Genomic DNA, 14,556 nt, shown 5'->3' with positions numbered 1-14,556 from the left:
TAACATGGTAAATATCTGAATATAAATAAGCAAATATTTCATTTACCTACAATTAAACAGTCATTGAAATCATTACACGTGTCCTCCCCCCCAAGTCAGACAACAGTAATAGCCACAATCTACACAAATTAATCTCTAAAAATACAGCAATAGTACACCTGTGACAATGACTCTGCTGCTATTTCCCCCTAACAGGATACTAATGGGCAGGGCATGACTCTTATCATTTAGGGGTGCTTTTTCTCATCCATCATCACTTCAGGTGGGAGAAACACTGACAATGAGGTCAGCTGCCACCACCAGCATTTCCCTTTATCCTTATGACATGACATTTGGAAAAACATCTTCCCTGTGGTTGTTGAGTGAGCTGGTTTGCAGCATGTTTGGCCCCTCGATAAACAGCTGAAGGTGAAGTTAATTCTTGTGGAGTGGGGGGCATGCTGTGATCTATCACTAAACCATACTCACTACACATAAAGATAGAGAGAGGTATATGTAACTGTACATATATACTGTATATCTAATGTGCAACTTTTTAAAAAGAACATTATTTCCTGCTAACTTAACAAGCTTAAGTAAGGTTGTAACAGTATTCTTCAAGAGAGTATATGTTCCCTCAATGAAATGGGGCATGTGTTTCAGCAACTTATAGAGGTTGTTAAAGGGAAAGGGAATTCCTGCAGACTCATGTTCTGAATTTATAGATCCTGGCCCAATCTTTCTATCTCCTCAATGAGGAAGTCGATATCAGACTGGGTAGCTGCTGGATTTGAGATGACCATCCGGAAGAAGTTGGCCTTGTCCCCCTGAGGCTGGTAGCCGACCATGGTGGTGCCAGACTCCATCATCAGCGCTTTGATTTTTGGAGCCACCTTGTGCCAGAAAACACAAAGCAAAACTGAAATTCATAGTCACAATACTCTGTAACAATGCAACCCATTTCCTGATTGGATAAAAGGAGCAATTTGCTTATTACTATTTGTGTTCACATGGATATAAAGGTAAAGAAATGTTTTACATCTAAGTTTCTTCTGGATGTGGTTATATCTAATGACTAAGTCTTCCCTTAGAAAGTATTCTGCAATTGAATTTTGAAAGTCATTCATAGAACAGAGATAGCAAAATAAAAATCACAAAAAAACTTTCAGAACAGATCTTAAAAGTTATCATCAAAAGAAAAACCTGTAAACTATGTATGGTGATGGCTATTACTTAGACTTAATGGCGATCATTTCATAATATATATACAAATATCAAATCATTATGCTGTAGACCCAAAACTCATGTTTTATGTCCATTACATCTAAATAAAAAATTAACAAAGACAACTCTTTTTGGCAACAATGCAAATTAAGACTTATGTAAAACTCAGAGCGCCCAGGACAATACCTAGCACATAGACTATACTCAACTAACATTTGTTGAATAGTTGGATGAATTATATAGAAATTAGATACAATACAACAGGATATAGAAACTAGATATAGAAATCAACAACTAGAATGAATAATTTTTTAGAGTCGTCTTGAACTTAGTAAGTGGCACTTTAACAGGCACAGTTTAATATGGAATGTTCCTAGGTGTATGTATATTATTCAGTCACCCTGTACACAGCCCCTTTAATGAAGAACATCAACCAAAGATAGGCAAGCACCCTTTAGAGGTCCCCATGATATCTAGCCTTGGGTTCTTCAGACCCAAGAAGAATACAACAAAAAGTCTTCCCACCAATCTATGACTATTAACCTACCCCAAGTCTTTATTTTTTATCTCTTCCCCATTAGAAAGACACATTACGGTGAGAATGTTCTGACTAGGCAGAGAAATTTCAGAGAGTTAGATGAGAGGAAAGATTCCATACCCTGTGTAGTTTTTCCTGTCGTTCAGGGCTATCTGGAACACCCCTCAGGCTTTGTGGAATATACCAGAAACAGACGTTTGTATGCTCAGGCTGCAGAGATTTTTCACAAAGAAAGCAGAAAATAATGAGAACCTGAGAGAAAACGTCCCAGACCCATGTGTATCCTTGGTAGAAGTTTCAATAACTAACTAACTAAATAAATAAATAAATGGCTTCATGTTCATCTTAAGGCATAATTACTTTTCTATAGTAGGGAGAACAATGCCTAGTTTATACCATCCTAACTGACAAGAACTATTTCTTATATTCAATTTTCTAGATGAATAATGTTACTACATGAAATATTTTTAAAAATTATTACCTGTGTATAGTTTTTAAAAGGGGATTGTATATCTTAACATTTTGTAGTGCTTTATATCTAGAAGATGCTTGAAACAATTTATTTTATTGATACTGAGTATTTTAATGAGTTCGTTATATTGATACTGAATCATTACTTGATGAGTCAGGATTATCATGATGAACATTTATAGTGGTTCCAAACCCTAAGACAGGGCTTACTGAGATACCTAGAACTTTTGTGTCCCTGCCCTAAAGACTCCCGTGTTTCTTTTGCTCATCTCTATTCTTGCTATAGTCTTTGTTTCCTACATAGTCACTGTTTGCCATTATTGTGCCTGCCTCTAACTGACTTGAGACATCACATTCGTCTTCAATCTACTAGTAGAATGTTTAAAATAATGTACACAAGTGGCAGGAGTTCCCACAAGTAAAATACATGAGTGCTGGATCATTGCTTTGAACCACTCCGGGCATTTTCCTGTTCATCTGGGGACTCTCCAGTGTGCACCTAGTCATTTAGGTCACCTGATAAATGGACTATGTGGAATGTAGGTGGCGTTACATTTTACGGTTTTCTGACTGAATTTTATTTCTTTCAACACGAGCCTGTTCCATCTTTATCCAACTGCAAGCTCCACTAGGGCAAAAACAGTATCGGTTTTGGTCACTACTGATCCCCAGCCCCTGGCATGGGACCTAGCACAGAGCAGTGCACTCAGTACGGGTGTCACAAGCACTTTACTGTGCAATGTAGATGGGAACTCTAGGCAGAGACAACTTTATCTTGCTTTCTTCCTAATGAATCTATGAAAGCAGACACAGGAAAGCAGAACTTCAGGGCCTCCCAGGTGGTGCAAAGGGTTAAGTTTCAGCATTACAGATAGATGACTGGACCAAAAAGATGTGGTACATATACACAATGGAATATTACTCAGCTATCAAAAAAATAAACTCATGCAATTTGCAGCAACATGGATGGAGCTGGAAGGGATCATGCTCAGCGAAATAAGCCAGAAAGAAAGAGAAAAATACCGGATGGTCTCACTCATAGAAAACCTAAATAAGGGACCAGGAAAAAGACTAATTATAATAAAGTAAAAATCAAAATCAACAAGCAACTATAAACCAAAGACACACTACAGGGGATGGGGGAAGAAGGAGTAGGATCAAAACAAGGGGAGTAGGAATTGTATGGGGACTATAACTAAGATGAAAATGCATACATTGTGTAAAAATGAAAAATTATGTAAAAATATATGAAATAAAAAATAATGGGAAAAAAATAAAATAAAATGTTGGCAAAGAAGAAGAAGAAGAAGAAGAGGAAGAGGAAGAAGAAAAAGCTATCAGCAGACACTGCAGCACACTGCAGTTTGATCCCTGGCCAGGCAACTGACCCACATGGTGCAGCAGACCTCTCCTGTCTTGCCTGCTGCTTCCCTCAGCAGTGTATTTCAGTGTATCTGCCTGTTCTGCTCCCCACTCTGTCTCTGGTGAATCCTCTCACCCTCTATACCTCTGGCCTACACCCTAGCTCTTACATGCATAAATAAAAAAATTAAAAAAAAAAAAGCAGAAGTTCACTTTAGAACCAGTCTTGGGAGACAAGGATATTCCCATCCTGTAAGTGTCTTAGAATTGAGAAACACTTCATTACGGAAGTTCAAGGCAGTTAGACACACCCAAGAATGATAAAGTTTTCAGACCTACCAAGAAAAACCTCTTGCCAGTAAATGGCTAGTCAGGAGCCACACCATTTTAGAAAAAGGAGAAAAAATTCATCCCAACACTGTGTCCCATCATAGAACCAGAGGGAATTAAATGAAAAGTGCATAAAATGAAAATTCAGGGCAGCTTTTGGCCATGTGAGTAAACATGGCTTCAGGAGTTTCCTGCAATAGACTTTTTGTGCATCTAGGCCACGATGACAACTTACCTCCCCATCAAAAACCATTTCAAATTCTTCTCTGTTTTTAATCTTGGCATAAAGATATTCAGCCAGTTCCAGGCATTTGTTGATCTGATTTTCAAATCCCACCGTGCCCTGTATTTAAAAAAGAAAAGTCATCTTTGTTGGTGAGAGTTGCATTTTCTTGTGGTTGTTATTTGAGAAGGCTCTGCTGTCCTCATCTATTGGCAATACACATAAGAACATTCTTGCAGATGGTTAGGAAGCGCCATCTGATGAAATGTGCACAGCTTCTCTGCAGCGCTGCATGCAGTACATGAAGTGTGCCTGCTCTTTGTTGAAGGCACTCTAGTCTCTGGGCAGGTATTCTCCCTGGATGTCTAGCTTCCTGATAGTTATTTCTAGCCTGGACCTGAAGCCTATTTCTGGTTTGCTTTAGGATGGTGCTACTCTTGTGCTGTTTATGGACGGACTAAGGCCAGCCCATAAACTGTGACCAGTCATAAGATGAGTTCAGAAATTGAGACTAATAAGAAACTTTTATAGCAATTTGACAGAGTAAATTTATATTTGCTGAATCTCATTTAAAAATTGATGTTTGTATATTGTATAGTTTTTTACTTTATCTTGGTAGCGATTCATCTTTTTGTGTTAGTCCATGATAGGTTAAACATTTTTTTTGGTTCTTCACCACAGATAGATTGAGAAATACAACTTTAGAAACAACCTTCCCCAGAAGTAGATCCTGGTCAGATATGTCCCCCACACTCCCAGGCAGGCAACCTTCCACAAAATACAGCATTGTCCCTTTTTGGTGATAGGCAGGTGGGCAGATGGGGAAGCCATTGGTCTCAGTATATGTCCTGAGATTGCAATAATTCCAACTACTGACAAATTGGATGAGCATGAATTTCAAAAGCCATCATGGTTGATAAATACCAGCAGCACAGGGGGTGTTGAATGGGTCAGTGTTAATAAGAAGGGCACTTGCATGAGGTGGTGATTGCTAATGGGCCTGGGTGAAGTCTAACTCTAGCAAAGCATGCGCCTCCCCAGGTAGTGAGTGCTGAGTGTATGCCCAACCAGTCCACTTTCTGCTTGGGAAGGAAGCCCACAGTAGGGTGCCACTTTCGAGAGTCACACTTCTGGCAAACGGTTCAAGAGGCTATTGTTAGGCAAACCAAGGACACAAATTGCTGAGACAGGCTATTTGTTCTTTATATTTCTAAATGGTAGGATTCTTTCCTCATTGGCAATTTATGACTATGTATATGCTTAAAATATAGGTCATAGAAATGTGGCGTTTTGTGATAGAAATCAAATGCAGACTATTTCTGTATCAAGACAAAATGACTTAATGAGGCAAAATCTAATCATCCGTCAAATTCTTCCTACAGAAGAAATATTTGACTAGTATATTTTTCTGGAAAACTTATTTTGGTATTAGATAGATCTGATCTTAAATATGAAACTATTAAAATTAATTTATAGGTAAATTTATAGGTAAATGTAAACAATGGATGCAATACAAAGTTGTGAAGTCAAAGCTGCCGTTACCTGATGGCATAAAAATACTTTTGAAACTGGGCCTCCCTGGTGGCGCAAGGGGTTAATATGTAACCTGTGAAGCTATTTGCAGCTACTGCAGCACGAGTTCGATCTCCAGCCAGGGAGCTACACTCATGGTACAACAGACCTCTCCTGACTCATCTGCTGCTCCCCTCAGCAGTGTATTTCAGTCAATCTGCCTGTTCTGTTCCCTATTCTTGTCTCTGGTGAATCCTCTCACCCCCCGCACCTCTGGCCTGTACCCCAGTTCTTGTATGCATAAATAAATAAATCTTAAAAAATAGTTTTGAAACAAATAGCCAAATGGTAATCCTTTCTCACATCCATATTTTTTTGAGAAATTCCAATGGTTTGCTTTTTTTTTCTAGACACAGAAATGCAACTTGAAAGATTGATGAATGCAGAAAGAGTATGACTCAATCTACTGGTAAGATTTCTCAGAATAAAGTATGCATTCTAGAATAGTATATAAAGTATGCATTCCTAGAATAGTATATAAAGTACAAATAATGGGAAAGTTGTTATTTAAATAGAACTTAAAACTGTCATATATTTATATGATTTGAGGCCTCATCAAGCAAGGCAGGACTGTGCATAGAATAACACAGAATCATTGTATCTTTATCTCTTATTTTATGTCTGCACTAATTTCAACATCCCCGAGGACTGCTGTGGAAGCCCAAATCTTGGCATAGCTCTTAGTTAAAAGAGAAAATTATAAGAAAATTTCATGCTAATTCACACTGAGATTGAATGGAAGGAGGAAGAATCTCACATAAAGGATAAAGCGATTTCATTTGCAAATAAAGAAAATAGTTAAGTCAATTATGTAGATATTGATTATACATGTCATGAATTATCTGTGATGTATCTTTGCCTCTCTTTTTCCAGCCAGCCTGTGAAAATTACATATGTGCTATCTTTCCCGAATTCCTTTCTTTGTACCTTTGCTTTCCACATCAGCCAGAACTTGAAAATGTCCACATGGCGGCCACACTGAATTGCCTTGTCCCCGGTGTCATAGGAGACGTCATACTGCTTGTCTGGCTGGAAGAGGTACCCAGCGCACATCTGGTTGCAGCCTTGCAGGATTCCCTATCAAGGAAACCAAGACAGGGGGCATCTGTCATCACAGTACAGAGATGTGCATAGCTACCAAACAGGGCCTTCGGGTCACAGCAACCTTCCTTCTAAAGTTTCTGTGAGAGGCCTCCCCGGTGGCACAGCGGTTGAACGCTGGGTTACGAAGCTGCCCGCGGCTTCTGCGGCGCCGGTTCGATCCCCGGCTGCTCCCCAGCCACCTGAGGAGGGTCCCACATGGCGCGCAGACCTCTCCTGCCGCCCGCTGCTCCCCTCAGCAGTGTACTTCGGTCCCTCTGCCTGCTCTGCTTCCCCCCCCCCCCCCCCCCCCGCTCTGGCTCTGGTGAATTCTCTCACCCTCCCACTCTTCTGACTGTACCCAGTGCATGTGTAAACAGAACAAACAAACAAAAACAAATAAAGAAACATGCCTCTATAAATAAATAAATAAATAAATAAAGTTTCTGTGAGGCCCCGCACTTTCCCTGATGTCCTTCTCTAAAACCACTGTGGGAAAGGCCTTTCCCCTTCTCCCACAATAACTCTGGTTAGAAAATGATTTTTGTCTCAGATGCCTACAAAGGCCCCCACAGTCTATGGGCATCTGGAAATGTGTAGGGATGTTTTGGAGTTGTTTCAAAGACTAGTAAGCTCTATGTTGCTCTGGGGATGGAGGGGCAGAGTTGGGGATTTAAACTTCCTACAGAAAATGGGACAGTCTCATGCTGTGAAGAATTTTCCTCCCCAAAAGCACTTCCAAAAAAGTCTTCCCATCTTTTCCAAGGCCTCCTATGATGTTAACAGGCCTCCACTCTACTTGGAGTAAAGGGCCTATGAGATTCTGGTATCCACAGGCTGAGACAGACCTTTTGGAATCCATAGTGTGCTAGAGTTTTATTGGCACAACAATGCTTTTGAGGGCAGGGTCCTATTATTAGATACTTGAAGAAGAAAACATAGCATTAACTCATTTATAGCAGCTTTGGGGCCAACATTCCTATTGTTGTGGGACCACAAATTCATTCTAAGACCTTAAAGTATGTTTCAGTGACCACTGAGGTGAGAATTAGTGCCTCACCTAATTGCTCTCTTTAGTTTGTATAAACATGAAGGAATGTGAGATGAAAGGATCTCACAAAAGATAAGAGGGACCCGAACAAGGAAGAAGGCTGTAGAGAGCAAGAGCTGGGAGGAGGTACCAGTTAGTGAAGATGAACTCAGTTAGTGAAGACTGACAAGTAAGGGCAGGAGCCAAAAGCACAGCAGTCCCTGTGGGGCTGTCAATTATGTGAGTTCATCAACAAGTACTTTGAATAGATCCCACGCTTTTCTCTACTGTGCCTTCTAAAGGTTGTGCCGGCTGCCCCCTCATCTCTGGAGGGAGTACAGACCTTTTCCTTAACAAGAATGGCAGAGCACTGCAGCAGCACACCCATCATCTTGTGAGGGTTCCAGGTGACTGAGCTGGCCCTGAAAGAAGCACATGATACTCTGAGAAGTTGCAGGTGTCAGCAAGAGGCAGCTCTCCTCCTGAGAAAAACACCCATCGCGACATGTCAGTACCCATTTTTGATGCCTAGTCTCCTACCTAATGAATCGAGTAGTAAACAAGTATTTTGCAGTCTCTAGGTAAAATGCAGATGCAGATTGCTTCTTCCAAATAACTGCAATTAACAATAGCTAACATTTATGAAGAACTTACTATGTCTTACTGTTCTGAGAGCTTTCTAGGCTCAGTTAAGAAGAACTGAGGCTTTGGGACCTCCCTGGTGGCACAAGGGTTAAAGTCTCAGCGCTACCAAGCTATCACCAGTCATTGCAGCATGAGTTTGATCCCTGGCTAGGGAGCTAACCCACATGGCACAATAGACCTCTCCTGAATCACCTGCTGCTCCCCTCAGCAGTGTAATTCTGTAGATCCAACTGTTCTGCTCCCCACTGCGTCGCTGGTGAATCCTCTCATCCCCTGTACCTCTGGCCTACACCCCAGCTCTTGTATGCATAAATAAATAAAAAATAAATCTAAAAAAAAAAAAAGAACTCAGACTTTGGAACCACACTGTCCAAGTCCCAAGTATGAATTCTGGCTCTGATATTTGCAAGTTTGGGCAAGTTACGTAAAATTTCTGTGCCTCAGTTTCTCTATGTGTAAAATGAGGAGTATAGTGTCTACTTCACAGAATTGAATAAGGAATAATGTGAGGTAGTAAGTGTGAAATGGGGCCTCCCTGGTGGCACAAGGGGTTAAGTTTCAGCACTATGAAGCTATCACCAGCCACTGCAGCAAGAGTTTGATCCCCGGTCAGGGAGCTAACCCACATGGTGCAGCAGACCTCTCCTGTCTCAGCTGCTGCTCCCCTCAGCAGTGTATTTCAGTCAATCTGCCTGTTCTGTTTGCCTCTCTGTCTCTGGTGAATCCTCTCACCGCCCCCCCCCCCCATACCTCTGGCCTATACCCCAGTACCTGAATGCATAAGTAAATAAAATAAATCTTCAAAAAATAAGAAGTGCGAAATGTTAGTTACCATGCCTGGAAGAGTTCATTCTCACTACAACCCTATGATAAGGGGACTATTACCCCCTCTACTTCAGACAGAAGGAGAAACTGAGGCACAACAGGGTTATATACATCACCCAAAGTCACACAGATGGAAAATGCTGGAGTGAAGACTCAAGTCCAGGGAGTCATTTTCTAGCCAATGCTCTTCACTCCTCCACCAGACAGCCTGCCTCTAAGCAACAGACTTAAGCTTCTTTCTTCCTTCCTGTTCTCTTTTAATAAATGGTCTGGTGATGCTGAGCTACCTACTTGTGAGGAGTATGAAGAGTGACACTGAAAAGAAAGGATCAATTGGACAATTCTAGACTTTTGACTACTTAGCAGCGTTGTTTAAATGCTAAATGAACATGATATTGCCAATTTAGGCTGCAATGATAGTTTAACAAGCATGGTCTCCTAGCAACCGTATCACTCTGTCAGGCACAATTAGATGGCTCAGGAGCACACTAGCCAGGACATAACGGAAACAACTAAGTGTAACATACAATGATTAAAACTTGGGTAACTTGCTTCAGTGGTTTACAGACTCTTCCCAATGGCCTGGCCCACAGCTGGGCTCGGTGTTTAATACCTGTGAAGGATGGAATTGGCTGAGAATTATACTGTCTTTGCCCTCCCTGGAGCAAAGTCCTTGCAATGAATTTGTAACCTTTTCATCTTGAATATGTCCTTTAGAAGAAAAAAAAATCACTTAGTGCACGCATAACTACAGGGTGTATGCTATGTTTTGAGGAGGAGAAAGGCCTGAAGAACTTTTCCTGTAAGTGCATAGTAAAGAAAATCTTTGTAAAAGAGATTCAAGGAAAGTTGACTAAAAGTTTATCTTGTTAAAAAACATCAATGTCGTCATATTTAATAGGTAGTGGATTTAATCAGTTTTCTCAGATCTATTATTACTGAGTCATATTTATTTTTGTCATATTTAGATCATTATATGTAGATCAAAAATTATATTTAACCTCATAAAATATCACAAATGTTTTTTTGAATGTCTCAAAGGTCTAAAGTAAATGATTCTTTATTGCTATAATGGAAAGTAATAAGACATAATATGGATTCAATTTATTTTAGAATATGTGCTTTGAAATGTTAGAAGAAAAGGTTTAGTGTAAAATGTTTGAAGTTTTAGATTCAGAGATGGAAAAATAAAAATCAAGAAATTTAAAGTAGAGCGGGACTGATTCATCTATAAGAAAATTATCCTCTAATTTTTAAGGTTAAAGGACTTTACTTCAAAGAGTCAGTTCCACTCACTTTGAAATGGACCTTCAAAACTGAAACAGAGGGAAGGGGCATACAGAGGCAACAAAAAAACTCAAGCCAGGATCCTTGCTCTGAGAGAAGTCTCTGGTGTGCTTGGCCTGAGGCCTGCCCCACACCTACCTCTCCATCTTCAGTTTGCTCTTTCCTCTCCCACTTAACTCAGCTATACTGGGCTCCTTGATAGTCTTCCAAGTGCCTGCAAACAGTTCTACCCTCAGGGTCTCTGCACTTGTTCTTGCCACTGCCTGGAATACTCTTCCTTGTATCCTTGCTTCCTGTTGCCCTTTATCCCAGTATCTGCTGAAATGTCACCTTGTCAGAAAGGGCACTGACTACCCTGTCTAAAATGGCATGTCTTGTCACTCACTGCTATTTAACACTGTTTTATTTTTCTTTACTATGAGACTGACTGAATGCTCTGTGTTTATGACTATCTAAGCCCTCTAGAATGTAAACAGCAGAAGGATAAATCTCTTAGTTGATAGAACCTTCCCACATCTGCCTTTATTTTCCTACAAGTATCAAATAATACTTTTTTTTTAAGAAAAGAGCCATAGATGGCTAGACTGAAGACAGATAACCAAGCATTCATACCCATGTCTGCTGGCTCATGATAGGTGTTCAATAAATTTTTGCTAAATGAATCAATGTGAGTTCATTTTAGATCAACATTTAGGAATCAGGTCAAAATCACATTATGCTTAGACTCCCCACTGTTCTTGAGTAATGAACAAGAAAATAACAAGTTAGGTGAGCTGAGTGTCCAACACTTTTCCCACCAGTAAGCTTAGCAAGAAGAAGGAAATGAATCAGTACCCCTTCCTCTGCCCTGGTAAACTCTAATTTAGCTTCCAAATCTGTGGACTGGTAATGGGCCTCCCCGGTGGCGCAGTGGTTGAGCGCTGGGTTGCGAAGCCGCCTGCGGCCTCTGCGGCCTCTGCAGCACAGGTTCAACCCCCGGCTGCTCCCTGGCCACCAGAGGAGGGTCCCACATGGCGCGCAGACCTCTCCTGCCACCCACTGCTCCTCTCAGCAGTGTACTTTGGTCCTTCTGCCTGCTCTGCTCCCTGCTCTGGCTCTGGTGAATTCTCTCACCCTCCCGCGCTTCTGACTGTACCCAGTGCTTATATAAATAAATCTTCAAAAAAAAAAAAATCCCTGGACCGGTAAGATTCTCTTCTCTCCTACCTGGATACCTTGCCATCACCTTTCTTTTTGCACTTACCATGCTGAATTGTGACTGGTAACTCATCTTTCTCTCTTTCTAAATTATGAACTCACTGAAGGCTCTCTAGACTGGGAAATAAATTATGTTTGACTTCCCAGTGCCTAGCATGCAATAAATGCTCAATAAACATCTATTGAATGAGATGTAAAGTGAGCGTAGACAGATTGAAATAAGGCATTGATTATCAGGGCAGGAGGGAGTGGGTGCAACAGGTTGGATGGCCTGAATGGAAGGTGGCCTTACCTTTCTATGCCACTGAGTTTATGGCGGTGCTTCCTGGACATGAGCAGCCCACCACCCCAGGCAGCCTGTAATGACAGATAAAAAGGACAGAGAGGGGAGCAGTGACATTTAAGAATCCCAAATCAATCATTCCACACTAGTAAAACATGAGAGGGAATATAAAAGGTGAAAATCATAAGTTTGTCTGAAAAAAGGAACCCAACACTGATTGTCAATCAGTGACAGCTTTAATCATCCATCAATTGTGCTTATTCATCTTATAAAGTTCCTCCAAGCTAACATCAGAGTAGTTGCATGAGTGATACAGGGAACGCAGGTCTAAGCTTGTAGTACCAAGACCCAAATACCTGCTGTGGAAAGTCAGACACTCCAAGAGTCCCCCCCAGGGGGCTCTGGAAGCCACACAGAGGGCTGATGCTGTCCTCTGCATCTTCTGAGGGTAGAATTCTAAGGGCTCCTGAAAATCTCAGAAAACAGCCAGTCTGCCAAGTTGGTGGTCCCCAACAGCAAGACCATTTTTGTGGGTGCCTTGATGCGTGTCTCCTAAATACCTCAGAATGCCATGCGACACAGGACAGCCTTTGTTAATCTTTTGCTCAGTAGCAGGGCAGACTACCCCACTGTCCACTTAAGAGAAATTAAATTAAGAAAATATAGAGAAAGGAAAAAATACACCCAGTCATACATGTGAAAATGCACCTTTTGTGTTCCTGGGGAAATTTGGAACTAAAGCTCTTAGTTGATAATACCTTCCATATTTTGCCTTATTTTTCCACATGTACCAAATACACATTTTTAAGGAAAGTGTCACAGCTGGCTGGACTAAAGGCAGCAGCTAAGTGTCCAGATTCATGGACCACATTCTATACATTGTACCTATAAAATGTATCTTCTATACATTTTCCCACCTCTGAAATCAGTTATCTTTCATTTTGCAGCCATTTATACAGACAAAAGCCATCTGAGAAGGTGACAGAGACATATTCTAGGATGAACCCAGAAAATGGCAACTAGCCAGTAAGGAACTGGATGAGTCTGTGGCACTCACTATAGATCCCCACCTGGGGGCCAGAGAAGAGGAGGAATTAATGTGATGTGGAGAGAGGGCTGGCAGGGGCATTGGGAAAAGACTGAGGTAAATCATAAAGCAAAGCCCCTCCCCCAGAAAGGATGGGCACTCTGTGAGTTATAGCACTTACATCAACATGCAGCCAAAGGTTATATTTCTCACATATATCTGCAATCTCCTGTATTGGGTCAAAAGCGCCATAAACAGTTGTGCCAGCAGTTGCATTGACATAAAGAGGAACATAGCCCTATAAGGAAAGAGACATGGGTTGATAAGTCTTTTAACCTTTCCCCTTCCCACATGAAGTAGAATTGCAGTAGCATTTATTTCTAATATATCAGCTAAGCTAGTGTGGTACTAGACACTATCATCTGGGAATATGCTTTATTAGTTCATTCACTCATTCATTCATTCAGTCAATAAATTTTTTTGAGTGATGTTTATGTACCAGCTCTACCGTAGATGCTAGGAATACAGCAGTTAGCACAAAAGATGTTTCTGACCTTGGGGAGTTTACATTCTAGTGGGGAGAGTGACAGACAATAAATAAAATTAAATAACAAAATTAAATAAGCAGGTTTATACTGATACGTTCTATGGCAAAACATAAAGCAGGAAAGAGTAATAATAAGGGTTTACAGTAGAAGAAAAGAAATAATAAAAACCAAAGCAGAAATAAATGAAATTGAAACTAAAAAAACAATCCAAAAGATCAATGAAACCAAGAGCTGGTTCTTTGAAAAAATCAATAAAATAGACAAACCCCTAGCCAGGCTCACAAAGGAAAAAAGGGAGAAAGCACAAATAAACAGGATCATCAATGAAAGAGGAGAAATCACAACGGACACAGCAGAAATCAAAAGAATAATCAGTAACTACTATGAACAGTTATATGGAAACAAGTTTAACAATCTAGAGGAGATGGACAAATTCCTACAACTCTACAATCACCCAAAGCTAGATAAAGAAGAAATAGAACACCTAAACAGACCAATTACAATTAGCGAAATTGAAATGGTAATCAAAAACCTCCCCAAAAACAAAAGCCCAGGACCTGATGGATTTACAAATGAATTCTACCAAACATTCAGAGACGAATTAGTGCCTATCCTTCACAAACTCTTCCAAAAAATTGAGAAGGAAGGGACAATACCAAACACGTTTTATGAAGCCAACATTACACTAATACCAAAACCGAACAAGGACAACACAAAAAAGGAAAACTACAGGCCAATCTCCCTAATGAACACTGATGCAAAAATCCTCAATAAAATTTTAGCTATCAGAATCCAACAATGTATCCATAAGATAATTCACCACGACCAAGTTGGATTCATTCCAGGGGCACAAGGATGGTTTAACATCCGAAAATCAATCAACGTTATCCAACACATCAACAAAAAGAAATATAAAAACCATATGATAATATCAA

The 14,556-nt window shown here is 40.5% G+C and overlaps 1 protein-coding gene across 1 annotated transcript in view; it reads right to left on the bottom strand.

Moving 5' to 3' along the window:
• Positions 1–698: 698 nt before the first annotated feature.
• GAD1 (glutamate decarboxylase 1) overlaps positions 699–14,556 on the bottom strand; it is a gene marked incomplete at both ends in the record, with an annotated part of 41,126 nt that continues 27,268 nt past the window's right edge. The window contains 7 exons of the mRNA XM_084245095.1: positions 699–872; positions 1,862–1,951; positions 4,140–4,247; positions 6,627–6,776; positions 8,153–8,231; positions 12,056–12,120; positions 13,255–13,371. Of these exons, the coding sequence (XP_084101221.1) occupies positions 699–872; positions 1,862–1,951; positions 4,140–4,247; positions 6,627–6,776; positions 8,153–8,231; positions 12,056–12,120; positions 13,255–13,371 (783 nt within the window). The remainder of the gene's footprint in view (positions 873–1,861; positions 1,952–4,139; positions 4,248–6,626; positions 6,777–8,152; positions 8,232–12,055; positions 12,121–13,254; positions 13,372–14,556) is intronic.

Source organism: Talpa europaea, assembly GCF_964194135.1.
Source record: "Talpa europaea genome assembly, chromosome: 1".
Taxonomy (NCBI): domain Eukaryota; kingdom Metazoa; phylum Chordata; class Mammalia; order Eulipotyphla; family Talpidae; genus Talpa; species Talpa europaea.
This window is presented reverse-complemented; position numbering and strand designations above follow the sequence as displayed.